Raw genomic sequence first — 12,943 nt, forward strand, 5'->3', positions numbered from 1 at the left:
TGTGAGAGTCAGGTGTCAAGGTAGATTCAAGGCTGACTGGGAACCTGAAGGGATGGGGAGGTGAAGACTGACAGAAATAGGGAAACTGAGGGAAAATACTAAATTGTATTTTGGGCATTCTGAGAATAATTTGGCTTCCCTGACAGTTCCCTGACAGCAAGGCTTCTCCCTGAGGGCTGATTTAGAGCTTCTTAATGGTTACTTAATGAATGTTGGCAGGGAGCTTTGGCCTGTCTGAGGGAGAAGATGGAAGATTAGAATGCAGCTCATGATCTAATCTGTATTGAATGAGGAGATTTAGAGCTAGAGTGAGACTTTAGAGACAATCTAGTCAGACCTTCATTTTGTAGAAGAGCTTTTGGAGGCCCAAAGAGACTCAAAAGTATAGCCTTTTTCAGCATCATAGAGAGCGTATAGTATCAGTCAGTCCTTAAGTCCATTCTTGCTAACTCCAAATCTATTGCTCTTCTTTTATACTGCACTGTTTAAAAATCAAATCAAAACAAATCCTCATCATCAATAATCTGCTGAGTGACCCTGGTCCATTATCTACCTAGTCTTTGTTTTAAGCCCATTTTTTCCCCCTGTTATTTTGGATTTCCTGGACCAACAGTTCTCAGAGTGAAGCCCACAGAGACAATTTCAGGTGTCTGTGAGATCAAAACAATTTTTCTAAAACTACTAAAACATTTTAATTTTTTAACATGGTAAATCAAAGTTCTTTTGCAAGAGGAGGCTTCTTCAATGATTTTTAAAGAGTATAAAGAGGTCTTGAAACCAAAAAGTTTGAGAATCATTTGTCTAGAATAAAACATCCTTAAGAACAGGGTCTCTATTTCTTTTAGCAGCTTATCCTGAGCTTTGCATATTGTGGTTTAAAATGGTTAAATAATTATGATACTAGAAATGACTAATTAAGGTACCTCTGCAACTTTAGTAGTTGTTTTACCTTTCAAAACCAAGTTATTAAATATCCTTTCCTTTTTTTCCCTTCTGTACCCTCAGACACATTTTGAAGAGGGCAAAATATCTTACATGACAATGAGGGGATTTCCATTTCCTTTGTGTAATTGAGGGATTCTGTTCATTCCCCAGGGTGGCCTGTGTGCTTCCAGCTGTAGTGGCTGCTCCTCCTTGCTTGTATGTGGCCAAACCACCCCCCTCCTACAGCCACAAAATGAAGATTTTCAGACACTGCCTGAAGGAGCAGACTGCTCCCTATTTACAGCAATTGCATCAGATAACAAACCTCAAGGTATTGCAGTTTCCTGAGCTCAGACTGGTGCAGTATGATTCAGGTATGAGTGAAAATGAATATTTAGCAGAACCAAATTAAAATGGCTTGTCTTTTAATCTCATTATCAAATCCCTGTGTGCTTTTATCTTTATAGGAAAGCTAGAAGCTTTAGCTATCTTGCTTCAGAAGCTGAAATCTGAGGGACGACGGGTATTGATCTTATCACAGATGATTCTAATGTTAGACATTTTGGAAATGTTTTTGGACTTCCATTATCTTACCTATGTAAGAGTTGATGAAAATGCTAATAGTGAACAACGCCAGGTAAGAGAGGACTTGTTGATCACTTAGGAATTCAGCTGCAATCAGCAGTTTTTAAAAAAAATTTATTTTTAAACCCTTACTTTCCATCTTAGAATCATTGCTATGTGTTGGTTTAGGAAGTGTCCTAGCTAAGCTACTTTTCTTTCTTCCTCTTCTTCATCTTCTTTTTTTTTTTTAAACCCTTACCTTCCATCTTGGAGTCAATACTGTGTATTGGCTCCAAGGCAGAAGAGTGGTAAGGGCTAGGCAATGGGGGTCAAGTGACTTGCCCAGGGTCACAGAGCTAGGAAGTGGCTGAATCCAGATTTGAACCTAGGACCTCCCGTCTCTAGGCCTGGTTCTCAATCCACTGAGCTACCCAGCTGCCCCCCTTCATCTTCTTTTTATACTATTACCTTCTGTTTTAGTATCATTTCCAAGACCAGAAGAGTTAGCAAGAGATAGGCAATTGGAGTTAAGTGACTTGTCCAGGATCTGTAGCTAGGAAGTGTCTGAGGCCAGGTTGGAATTCTGGTCTTTCATATCTGCTGCTATATCCATTGTGTTAATCTAGTTATTCACTAGCAGTTATTTTTAAGGAATGGAATTGGATATAGTGGTATAGAATAACTTACTTAAATTAGTGGTTTTTAGTCCCCTCTTAAGGTAATAGTTTTCATAAATAAGGTCTGAGTTACTCAGTTTTGCTAAGTAAATCTTTTGATTCTTACCTAATGGACATAGTTTATGATACATTAGGCACATGTAGTTTAGGTCATGCTATTTTATTCAGGAAGCTGGTTATATAGTAGTGATTGTTATTTTGGTGTCACCATAAATTAATCTCTGTGAGCTGTGAGGGTCAGGGAGTAGCACTGTTCAGATAGTGAAAGTATAATTTTTTCATGAAATAGTATGGTTCTGAAATTCAGTTCAGTTTCAAAATTTAAAAATAAGTACTTACTTTAATCAGCACCCATCACTAATGAGCAGGCATGTCTTCCTTCTTCCTCAGCCTTACTCCAGGGACTTTCTTGTCCATAGAGTGCCCTGGCATTGCCTGAGGAGAAAGCAGAAAGCACATTTCCCTCCCCATTAAGAGCCTGATCTTCTTTTGGGGCCTACATTTGGAGCTGACATTAACTGTAGAAGAATATTTCATTTTCAAACTTTTCTAGTGACCGATGAACCAAATGTAATAAACATTCTGAAAATTTCTTTCTTATATGTTGTTAAAAGTTGCAGTGTAAATGAAAAAACAAGTCAGCATATATTACTAAAGATTAGGACATTTTCAAAAGTGAGATTTAATATTTAAAATAACCATGATTATTCCTTAACTACAACATGAATTAAACAATTTAGATTTCAGAATACAGTCTAATGTATGTACAGCAATTAATTGCTAACTGGAAAAAGAAATGGTAAGCTACTCTAGTATCTTTGCCAAGAAAATCTCATGGACACCATTGCTGTATTGTGGTCCACAGGGTTATAATGAATTGGTTGTGCCTGAATGACTGAACAAAAACAATTAATTTCTAGTCTTGCAGAAATAAATTTCTTCCTTTTAATTTTTTTTTTGTTATTTAGCCTTGTAAGCATTTCATTTTTAATTTAGGAACTGATGAAGAGTTTCAACAAAGACAAGCGGATATTTTGTGCCATTCTTTCTACCCACAGTCGCTCTACAGGTATAAATCTTGTAGAAGCCGACACAGTTGTGTTTTATGATAATGACTTAAATCCGGTGATGGATGCAAAGGCTCAAGAATGGTGTGATAGAATTGGGAGAAGCAAGGATATACACATATACAGGTGATTTTCATGACAAGAACCCAGTTTTGTTATATGGCTAAAAGCTTGCTAGAATGCCTCCTAACATAAACTGTGTACCTAATAAAAAGATTAACATTTTCTCTACAAGGAAAATTAAAACATTTCATCTTTCCAACAAATTAACTTAATTTCTTTTCCCATTCATTTGTATCTCATCAGTTTTTATTTTAATTTGGTTTTGTTACTTTGTCCTTTTCATTTTTCATTTGTTTGGCCCCTTCCTCAATTATTCAAATGTTAGGAAAGCGATTAATATTATATATGTACTTAAAATTTTACAAAATAAGATGGAAAGTTAATGAAAGAAGTTGAATCTACCTTTATTGCCATTGACTGCAAACATTAGTACTATAAACTAAAAATGTTTGCATTTATGTGTATATATATATATATATATATATTTGCGTGTGTGTATATATATGTATATATATGTATGTGTGTGTGTGTATATATATATATATATATATATATTAGAATAATAAATCCCTGTGGTATATACCTTTAGAGCTCTCTAAAACTTCTAGTCTCAGAACTGTTGAGAAAGACTATAATTATATTTCTGGAGTTTGATGAGTGACAGCTTCTTAAATGTCTATGAAAACTAGGCATCATATCTCTTGTAAATTGTCCTTAATTTCTCACAAACACAATTTGACATTATTTAGTTGTCTTGTATTTTTGGTATACAGTGAGAGATAGTAATGTGTGAATTCATAGACAGGGTCCCAGCTCAGTTTTTGGCTTGACTCTTAACCATTTTATAATTATTTTACCTCAGGTAGGTCATTTACTTCTCTGAACCTCAGTTTTTTAAGTCTGTAAAACGTGGATGTTATTTGCCCAATATGCCCTACAGAATTGCAAATATAATGATATAGTGTGAAAATGCTTTGGAAGCTTCAAATTTTTATGTGTATTTAAACTTTATCATCATTGTTATTAGAAAGAACCTCTGCTATTATATCAGTGCCTTCTATGTGTGTACCTTTTCAAGATTATTTAATAAATATTTTCTTCTTTGTAGGCTTGTGAGTGGCAATTCCATAGAAGAGAAATTGTTGAAAAATGGAACTAAAGATTTGATAAGAGAGGTTGCTGCTCAAGGAAATGACTACTCCATGGCATTTTTAACTCAGGTATTTTTAACATGTAGATATTCAAAACCAGATAAATACCTGGTGTTAATCCTTCATACTAAGAGCTTTGAGTTAAGGTTGGGTATAAAAATTTGTCCTTAATTATTGAAAGACATGATCATTTTAATTTTTTCAGCAAACTATCCAGGAACTATTTGATGTTCACTCTCCTGTAGAAGACTCTGGCTTCAGAGTTAAAGCTGAAGAATTTGTTGTTCTTCCTCAGGAGCCCTCTGCCTCTGAAGCAATTGCACCTAAAATCGCAAGGCCTTTTATAGAGGTAGGAATAAGTCACTTTTCCTGAAGAAGTGACTGGCAAAAGGATATCCTTTTTAGAGACCCCAACCTCTTTATCATTTCTTTTTTCCACTTCCTCACATCACTGAAGTTGCTATGCTCTGGCCTCTCTGGAACTCTCATCACTCAACTGTGATTATCATAGCTGGTCCATCCACTCCTTTCCCAACTATACCTGAATCAGTTCTGAGTTTTAACTAGTTTTCTACATTAAAGTTAACTTTGTTTGCCACTCTTACCTCCTCTCCCTTCTCGAAATTTTTGTCTGTCCCCAATCCTGGAGCACCCCCAAAATTTGGTTTTTAGTTCTTTTAGGTAGAGCAGTAGTCTACTAAAGAAGGATAAAACCATATAGTTCTGTCTCCCTCATATTTGGGCTTTAGATGCTCCTCTAATCCTTTTATTCATCATTGATTTCATTAGTGTTTAGTTCCTTGTCCCACCATCATACCTTCAGCACATCCCAGATAGCTTTCAAGTTTTCTTATCTGTTTTCAAGTCTCCAGTTCTATCATATTTTTCTTCATTCTTAGCAACTGATTTTATCTCCTATTTTAATTGTGAAGATTATGACCATTTACTTTGAGTGTCCCATCTTGACTCTTCTTTACTTGAGACAACTTCTTATTATAGAGAATTGCATTTCTTATCATCTCTGAGGTCTACTCTTTTTTTATGTTTCTAGACCTCATGACATTGGGACTCTGAAAGAATCTTGTTTAATTATTCATTCAGATCTTGAGTTGATGTCTGAAATTTTCTACCTTAATTTCCATTTGTTAACATCCTTCCTTTTCTTCAAGACCCAAGAATGTTATTCTTTAAGAATGTTGTCCCTCTTTGAACATTTTTGAGTCCTTGATACAAATGATTTCTTCTTTAAACATCTTATAGCACTTTGTCTAGGCCTTTCCTTTATATACTAACTGCATAGCCATTTGTGTCTTGTATTTGTCCTTGAACCTTTTAGATTGTAAATTTTTTGAGGAAAATAAATGTAACTTAAATTATCTTTATTCTTTGTCACAGCATCCTGCACATGTCAGGTACTAAGTAAATACTTAATAGAACTATCTAATTCAGATCCTTTCTTTGCCCATCACCTTCTTTCTATCATCTTATATTCTTTCATATGTATAAGGTTTCCCCCATTTTGGAAAAAAAATTAAATGCCCTTTGACCCAACTGACTATTCTGGCAATTTGTATTTTTCTTTCCTTTTCTTGGGAAAATTCTCTAACATGGTCAATATCAGATGTTTCTATATGTCAATTCTTTAACTCCCTGAAATTTAATTTGTGATCCTATCCTATAAGAATGAGACTCTTGAAAGTCATTTCTATTTCCCCTTCATAAATCCAAAGGCCTTTTCTTAGTCTTTGTTATCCTTGACTTTTCTAAGGTACTTGATCTAACCTGTTCATGGTCTTTGATGCTATACTTCTCTGATTTTCTTCATACTTTGATGATCACTGCTTTTCTGATATCGATTATTGACATCCCTCAGGATTTAGTCCATAGCCCTCTGATCATAAAATCACACAATTTGAGAGTTGGAATGGATCTTATTGGCCATAATGTACAGCTCATAGATGAAAGGAATTTCTCTTGTACAGCTTCTGCTTCCAGAAAATGGTGGGACCCATTCTCCTTAAGGCAGTCCATTCCACTTTGGTATCCTTGTACTTGTTGAATAATTTTTTGATATTAAATGTCAGTTTGGTTCTTTGGAATGTCTATATATTATTCTTGGTCTACCCTTTGGGGCCAGATAGAAGATCCCTTCTCTATGTGATACCCATTCACATACTTTAAGACAGCTAATAGATCCCCTCCTGAATCTTCTTTTCCCCAGGTTAAACATACCTAGATTCTTCAGTTGATCTTCCTATGTGATATACTCAAGGCCATTTACTCTCCCAATTGTCCTCTATTCATGCTTCAGCTTTGCAAATCTTGCTTATTTTAGATGAAATTCACTCGATAGATGCAGAAAAAGCCTTTGACAAAATACAACACTCATTCCTATTGAAAACACCAGAAAGTATAGGAATAGATGGGCCTTTCCTAATAATAATAAACATCAATAAAACCATCAGCAAGCATCATCTGCAATGAGGATAAGTTAGAAGCCTTCTGAATAAGATCAGGAGTGAAACAAGGATGCCCATTATCACCTCTGTTATTTAACTTTGTACTAGTGTGAATTTTAAAAGTCTCCATCTTGGTATAGCACCCAAAAATTGTGCACATCCACACTACACAGGCATGTGCTAGTCAATGACAAATCAGAAATAACTAACTGCCCACCTGGGCTGTCCTAAGCCAAGCTAGAGCCAACCATTGGCACTTGTGAGACACAGGAAGTGAGGTAGGGAACAACCTCTGAAATTCATGCACTTCCTGTGGAGAGAGGTAGACACGAGTTCGTGTTAGAAGCTTGGACAGGGAGGACACCTGCAGACAGCTTTCCTTCAGATCGGTCACTTGAGTTAAGGACTGATTCTTTCCACCTAGGCCCTTTGGGCCTAAAACTCCCTCTGCCTTGGTCAGAGGTTGAGTAGCCCCTTTCCCTTTTCTCCTCTCTCCTTCTTTCCCTCTCCTTTCCCTACTCCCATTGTGATTAAACCCCCATAAACTCCATTCTGACTTGAGTGTTTCATTTTAGGAATTTAATAAGTAAATTCCTTGGCAGCCATTGTTCAATATTACAACAATCTTAAAAAGGTGAAATTTTCACCATTACACTAGACACACTCGCGGTAGCAATTGGAGAAGAAAAAGTAATTTAGAGTATTAAAATAGGCAATGAGGAGACTAAACTATCATTCTTTATAGATGATATGATAGTCTACTTAAAGAATCCCAGAGAACCAACTAAAAAGCTAGTGAAAATAATCAACAACTTTAGCAAAGTTGCAGGATACAAAATAAACCCACATAAGTCATCATCATTTATATGTGCCCAACACATCTCAGCAGCAAGAGTTAGAAAGAGAAATTCCTTTTAAAAACACCCTAGACAATATAAAATACTTAGGAATCTATTTGCCAAGACAAACACAGGAATTAAATGAACACAACTACAAAACACTTTCCACACAATTAAAACTAGATCTAAACAATCAGATGAAGTCTAGCATGACAAGCTTAGAAGACCAGGGAGACTTTGAAACTGCCTCCCTTCCTGAAACTCAAGATCCCCACTACCTTTTTGCATACCTCCACCACACTGCTAACTGTGCTCTGTAGGGGTTCTTTTACATAAAAAAATTCCTACACATTTGGAATGTTAGAGCTCTCAAGCAGAACCTTCAAGATCACTGGAAGAAATCTCACTTTATAGGCCCAGACATTTGGAAAGACTTGCCCCCAAATAGCATAGCTAGTTGGTGAACCTAAATGAGAAACGGTCTTCTTATTCTTTATCCATTTCTTTGCCCATTCTACCTCATTAAATAAAGTTCTCTACTAAGAACTGCTATTCTGTAGCTCTTGCTCTGATTCCTTGCTCAAGCTTCTGTCCTCTCTTTCTGTCTGCAGCCTGTTTCCACTCAGCTGCTCGGTTGTTGCCTCAAAATCACCCCATCCACCTTCCAATCAAAACAGCTACTCTTTGAACTTTCCTGCCCCAATACACAGCATTGTCATGCCACTTTTTCTTGATACTTCTCTCAACTCTTACAGCTATTGTCCATACTGTTTATCAGTTAAAGATGAACTATTGTCATAGCTTTTGCATTGTTCCTGGTCTGTGTTTCTTTTCTAGATTTTTAAATTTTTCCATTATGGCTTTGTCTTCCCAACTAGTCTTGTAAGATTCTTTTAAGTAAGGGATCAGTTAGGTCATTTACTTCTCTGTATGCCATGCAACCCCATGCTCAAATAAGCTTTTTACTTTCCTTTGAAGCATTCATTTCTTTACTTTCTACTTCATTTCTAGAGCTCTCCCCTAGTCTAGGAACTGATCACCTCATGCTTAGATAGTTGCAATATTTCTCCTTTCTCTGTTTTATTTTTGTCCCAAATTCATTCAATTTCTTATTCCAACCACTGCCCTAATAGTGTTTCCAAAGTGTAGATTCATCTTTTGGCTCTTTGGAGACTTATAATCTTACCTGTTTTACTAGAAGTCCCATTGCCTTTCAAACTCACATTCTGACACTTAACTACTGATCTGCACCAGGCAGCTCCTGTAACTTCTCGTGTTTCTAAAGTTATGTGTGTTTATGTATCCTGACATCTTGTTTAAACTTCTCTCTTACAAGTACAAACCCTTTAGTCCATCCAGAGAAGCTGTTGGGTACGTGGGAGACAAAGGAATTAGAATAAGAGGACTAAGGTTCAGTCCTGGCTGGCTGCTTATTGCCCCATAATTTCCTGTGGCCAGCCATTTCTCTTCTCTGGGCCTTATAGCTGGTTTCTTTATAAAATGAATAGGTTATATTCAATAATGTGTCTGAAGTATCTTCTAGCTTAAAGTCTGTAATCCTGTGATAGCTTTTCCTGTTGCCCTCAGAAGATTCTATATTCTTTGCCAACTCAAAGCCTTTCCTTCTATTCCCGATGTTCTACCTGTGACTGTTTTGAGCCATTTAATTTGTCAAGAATGCTATCAAATGTACTTTTATAATGGATGGGAGGCTGAACTAGATGATTTCTAAGTCCTGGCTAACTTTTCACTTTCCTGGATCATTTTTTTTTACCTTAACTATCTTAATTTGTTACCTGACTCTTTAATGTAAGCTGTAAGAAATAGAATTGTAAGCTTTTGTATAACACTACTTAGATAAATTTCTATTTGGTGAAAGTGTCAGTGATGAAGGGGAGAATGTGATTTTTATAATGTCAGTTGAATAAAACATTTTAGAAACTTTCTTTTTATGATTTCTTTGAAAAATACCTAAAATTTTACTTGAAAATATATTTTCTCAAGGCCCTTAAGAGTATCGAATATTTGGAGGATGACACCCCAAAATATGAAGAAATGAGTGTGTCTGAAACAAATGCTGATATTCTGTCCTCAGAACTGGATGATTCAAGAGTTATTGAAGAACCTTCTCAGTTAGAAGAATTAGCTGACTTTATGGAACAGGCATGTTGACTTTTAAAAATAATTCTCTTTTAAACCTTTTCATTTTTAAGATTCAAGGTCAATATGGTTAGCAATAGCATTTGATCATCACATGGAATGTTTCAGATTTAATTGGGAGATATAGTGATTCATTATTTAAAATGTTGGGGTGACAGTGGAATTGCTCATTGGCTCTGGAAGGGAGGAGGGGAGGGAAAGAACATGAATCATGTAACCATGGGAAAATATCCTAAATTAATTAAATAAGTATAAAAAAATGTTGGGGTGAGAAAGAGACTTGGATTTCATTAGCTTCCTTTCTACTAATGATCTTTGAAAAATGTATATTTTGAAACAGCTCACACCAATTGAGAAGTATGCTTTGAATTATCTTGAATTATTCCATGCTTCTATTGATCAGGAAAAACCAAGAGACAATGAGGTAAGAGAACATTTTTATATGTCTGAGTTTAAAATAGAATGACCTATATGCAGTTTAAAAACAACCACACCACAAGTATTATTTGAGAAATAGTAACTTTTAAGAACTTGGTTTATAATGAAGTTTCCTTCCAAGTCTCCGAGATGAGGAAACTTGGACTCAACAAAGTTGTTAATTGCCTTGTGTCATGCAGATAACGAATGTAATTGCTGATACTTGGAAAAGCTTGTGTATGCAGAGGGGTAGACTTGTATATAACTTTCATTTTTTGTTTTTTTTACTAACCCTTACCTTCTTAGAATCGATACTAAGAATCCGTTCCAAAGTAGAGTTGCAGTAAGGGCTAAGCAGTTGGGGGATAAGTGACTTGCCCATGGTTACACAGCTAGGTATCCAAGGCCAGCTTTAAAACTGGGACCTCTCATCTCTAGGCCTTGCACTAAATTAACTGAGCTGCCTAGCAGCCTCTGTAACTTTTGTGTCAGAGAGAGATTATGGTCAAGAATAAAGGAATGCATCCTAGATTGTAAGGAATAAATAAGTAGTAGTAGTAGTAGTGTTTGATGATGGTAAAAGAAGGTTGTGTGTTTTTAGTAAAAGTTTTGAAAAGAAGATAAAAATGAAAAAGAAATTTGAAAGTGGTAGAGCATAATAGAATTTATACTTATGACTTAGTTGCTAGCCAGGTTTTTTAGAAATGTTTTTTTTTCCTGATGAATCCTATTCCTAGGAGGTAGCAATAGCTTCAAAGGAGTGGGAATCCAATAATATGAAACGACTTAAAGAGAGGGATGCCACAACACTTTTAGAAGAGGAGGAGGAAGAATTATTGACATACACCAGAGAAGATGCCTACAACATGGTAATGTCAGGATACTCCTCAAACCCCAAGAAAGAAACTGGGCATTGTTGTATGAAGTTTTTGTAATTGCCTACATAGCTGTATATATTTTTAATATTAAAAATTATAATTGAATCAGATATGTTATAATCAAGAAGTATCTCTTCCATAAAAATGTGTGCCCATTTCTGATTTAAAACACAAGTAATCAATCTGTGGTGAGGCTTTTTGTAAATGTTACTAATAATTGGGGTGAGGGGGGAGAATGTATCTTCCCATATACTCTGATTGTACTTATTTTGGATGCAACAATTAAAATCCTTTATCTTGTTCTTAAGCAGAATGCTGCATGTTCAGTGATCTCTTAAATATTTTAACGTTTCTCATGTACCCTACAGGAATATGTTTATGAAGATACTGATGGGCAGACAGAAATTATGCCAGTGAGTCAATTAATTTAGTTTTGTTTCACTATCAGGCAAACTTCATGTTATATAACAAATGTAATAGAGAATTTTTTTTTGGTACAGCTTTGGACTCCTCCCACTCCTCCTCAGGATGACAATGACATCTATATTGACTCAGTCATGTGCCTGATGTATGAGAATACTCCCATCCCTGAATCTAAGCTACCTCCTGTGTATGTGCGGAAGGAGCGTAAGCGACACAAGACAGATCCCTCTGGTAAATGGGGTGGACTGATGTTACCTGTGTGCTGGTGTGGGCATTTTGTATATCTAGTGCTATCAGAGTGTATAATATCACTTGTCATCTGGAGGACCTAGTTATTTGGCTCATAAAGCTTATTTTAAAAAGCTAATGGTTGTATTCTGCTGTTTTTGCTTGTTCTTTGGTTTTAGCTATATTTGAGTTAAAAATTAAAGTGAAACTTCCAAAAAACTTCCAAATGTGAGTTCATATGGATTGTTAAACCTTTTCATTACTTGGGGGATGGAGAGAAGACCAAGGGAAGGGCCAACTATTTTATCATTAACAGTTCTTTGTAGACATTGTCTCTTTGTGCAACAGTATACAGATATCATTTCCTTTGCTCATTGAGATCACTTTCACCAGTGTCCTGTTATTGTCTTGCTAAAGAAGACATCTTTTCCTTAGCTGTTGGTCGGAAGAAGAAGCAGCGACACGGAGAGGCTGTCATTCCACCTCGATCCCTCTTTGACCGGGCGACTCCAGGGATGTTGAAGATGCGGCGAGAGGGCAAAGAGCAGAAGAAGAATATTCTGTTGAAGCAACAGACTCAGTTTGCTAAACCATTGCCAACTTTTGTCAAGCCAACAGCAGAGTCTGGGCAGGATAACCCAGAGTGGCTCATTAGTGAAGATTGGGCACTGCTGCAGGTTAGAGAGACCTTTCCCGTGATTCTTTTAATCGGCCTCCCCGTATTCTTGTACTTCTCCATGTTTCTATGTTCTACTGCAGCAATTCTTCTGTAGGCACAGAAAAAATAACTTGGTTGATACTTTTGTCGACATATTTTAATTTGAAACTTCTTTTCTCTTTAGGCTGTAAAACAGCTCCTTGAGCTTCCTTTAAATCTCACTGTTGTGTCACCTGCACACACCCCTAATTGGGATCTTGTTAGCGATGTTGTTAATTCCTGTAGCCGAGTTTACCGCTCTTCTAAACAGTGTCGAAATCGCTATGAAAATGTCATCATTCCAAGAGAAGAGGGAAAGGTGAGTTTAAGCTCAATTATGCTTTGTTGGGAAACTAGATATAAAAGAAGAATTATTTAAAATTTTTATTGTTAGAT

The 12,943-nt window shown here is 36.1% G+C and overlaps 1 protein-coding gene and 1 non-coding gene across 11 annotated transcripts in view; both read left to right on the plus strand.

The window, feature by feature from the left end:
- Positions 1-12,943, plus strand: part of EP400 (E1A binding protein p400) — a 130,150-nt gene that overhangs the window by 92,280 nt on the left and 24,927 nt on the right. For all 10 annotated transcript variants that reach the window (XM_056821942.1, XM_056821933.1, XM_056821934.1 and 7 more), the window contains 12 exons: positions 1,096-1,298; positions 1,392-1,561; positions 3,162-3,358; positions 4,404-4,515; positions 4,652-4,795; positions 9,749-9,907; positions 10,245-10,328; positions 11,059-11,190; positions 11,568-11,612; positions 11,700-11,853; positions 12,286-12,527; positions 12,693-12,866. In XM_056821942.1, the coding sequence (XP_056677920.1) occupies positions 1,096-1,298; positions 1,392-1,561; positions 3,162-3,358; positions 4,404-4,515; positions 4,652-4,795; positions 9,749-9,907; positions 10,245-10,328; positions 11,059-11,190; positions 11,568-11,612; positions 11,700-11,853; positions 12,286-12,527; positions 12,693-12,866 (1,816 nt within the window). The remainder of the gene's footprint in view (positions 1-1,095; positions 1,299-1,391; positions 1,562-3,161; positions 3,359-4,403; positions 4,516-4,651; positions 4,796-9,748; positions 9,908-10,244; positions 10,329-11,058; positions 11,191-11,567; positions 11,613-11,699; positions 11,854-12,285; positions 12,528-12,692; positions 12,867-12,943) is intronic.
- LOC130458661 (small nucleolar RNA SNORA49) lies at positions 2,547-2,681 on the plus strand. Its single transcript, XR_008918068.1, has one exon. It is a non-coding gene; the product is annotated as a small nucleolar RNA SNORA49 (small nucleolar RNA).

The sequence above is a fragment of the Monodelphis domestica genome, chromosome 3, assembly GCF_027887165.1.
Source record: "Monodelphis domestica isolate mMonDom1 chromosome 3, mMonDom1.pri, whole genome shotgun sequence".
NCBI classification, from domain to species: domain Eukaryota; kingdom Metazoa; phylum Chordata; class Mammalia; order Didelphimorphia; family Didelphidae; genus Monodelphis; species Monodelphis domestica.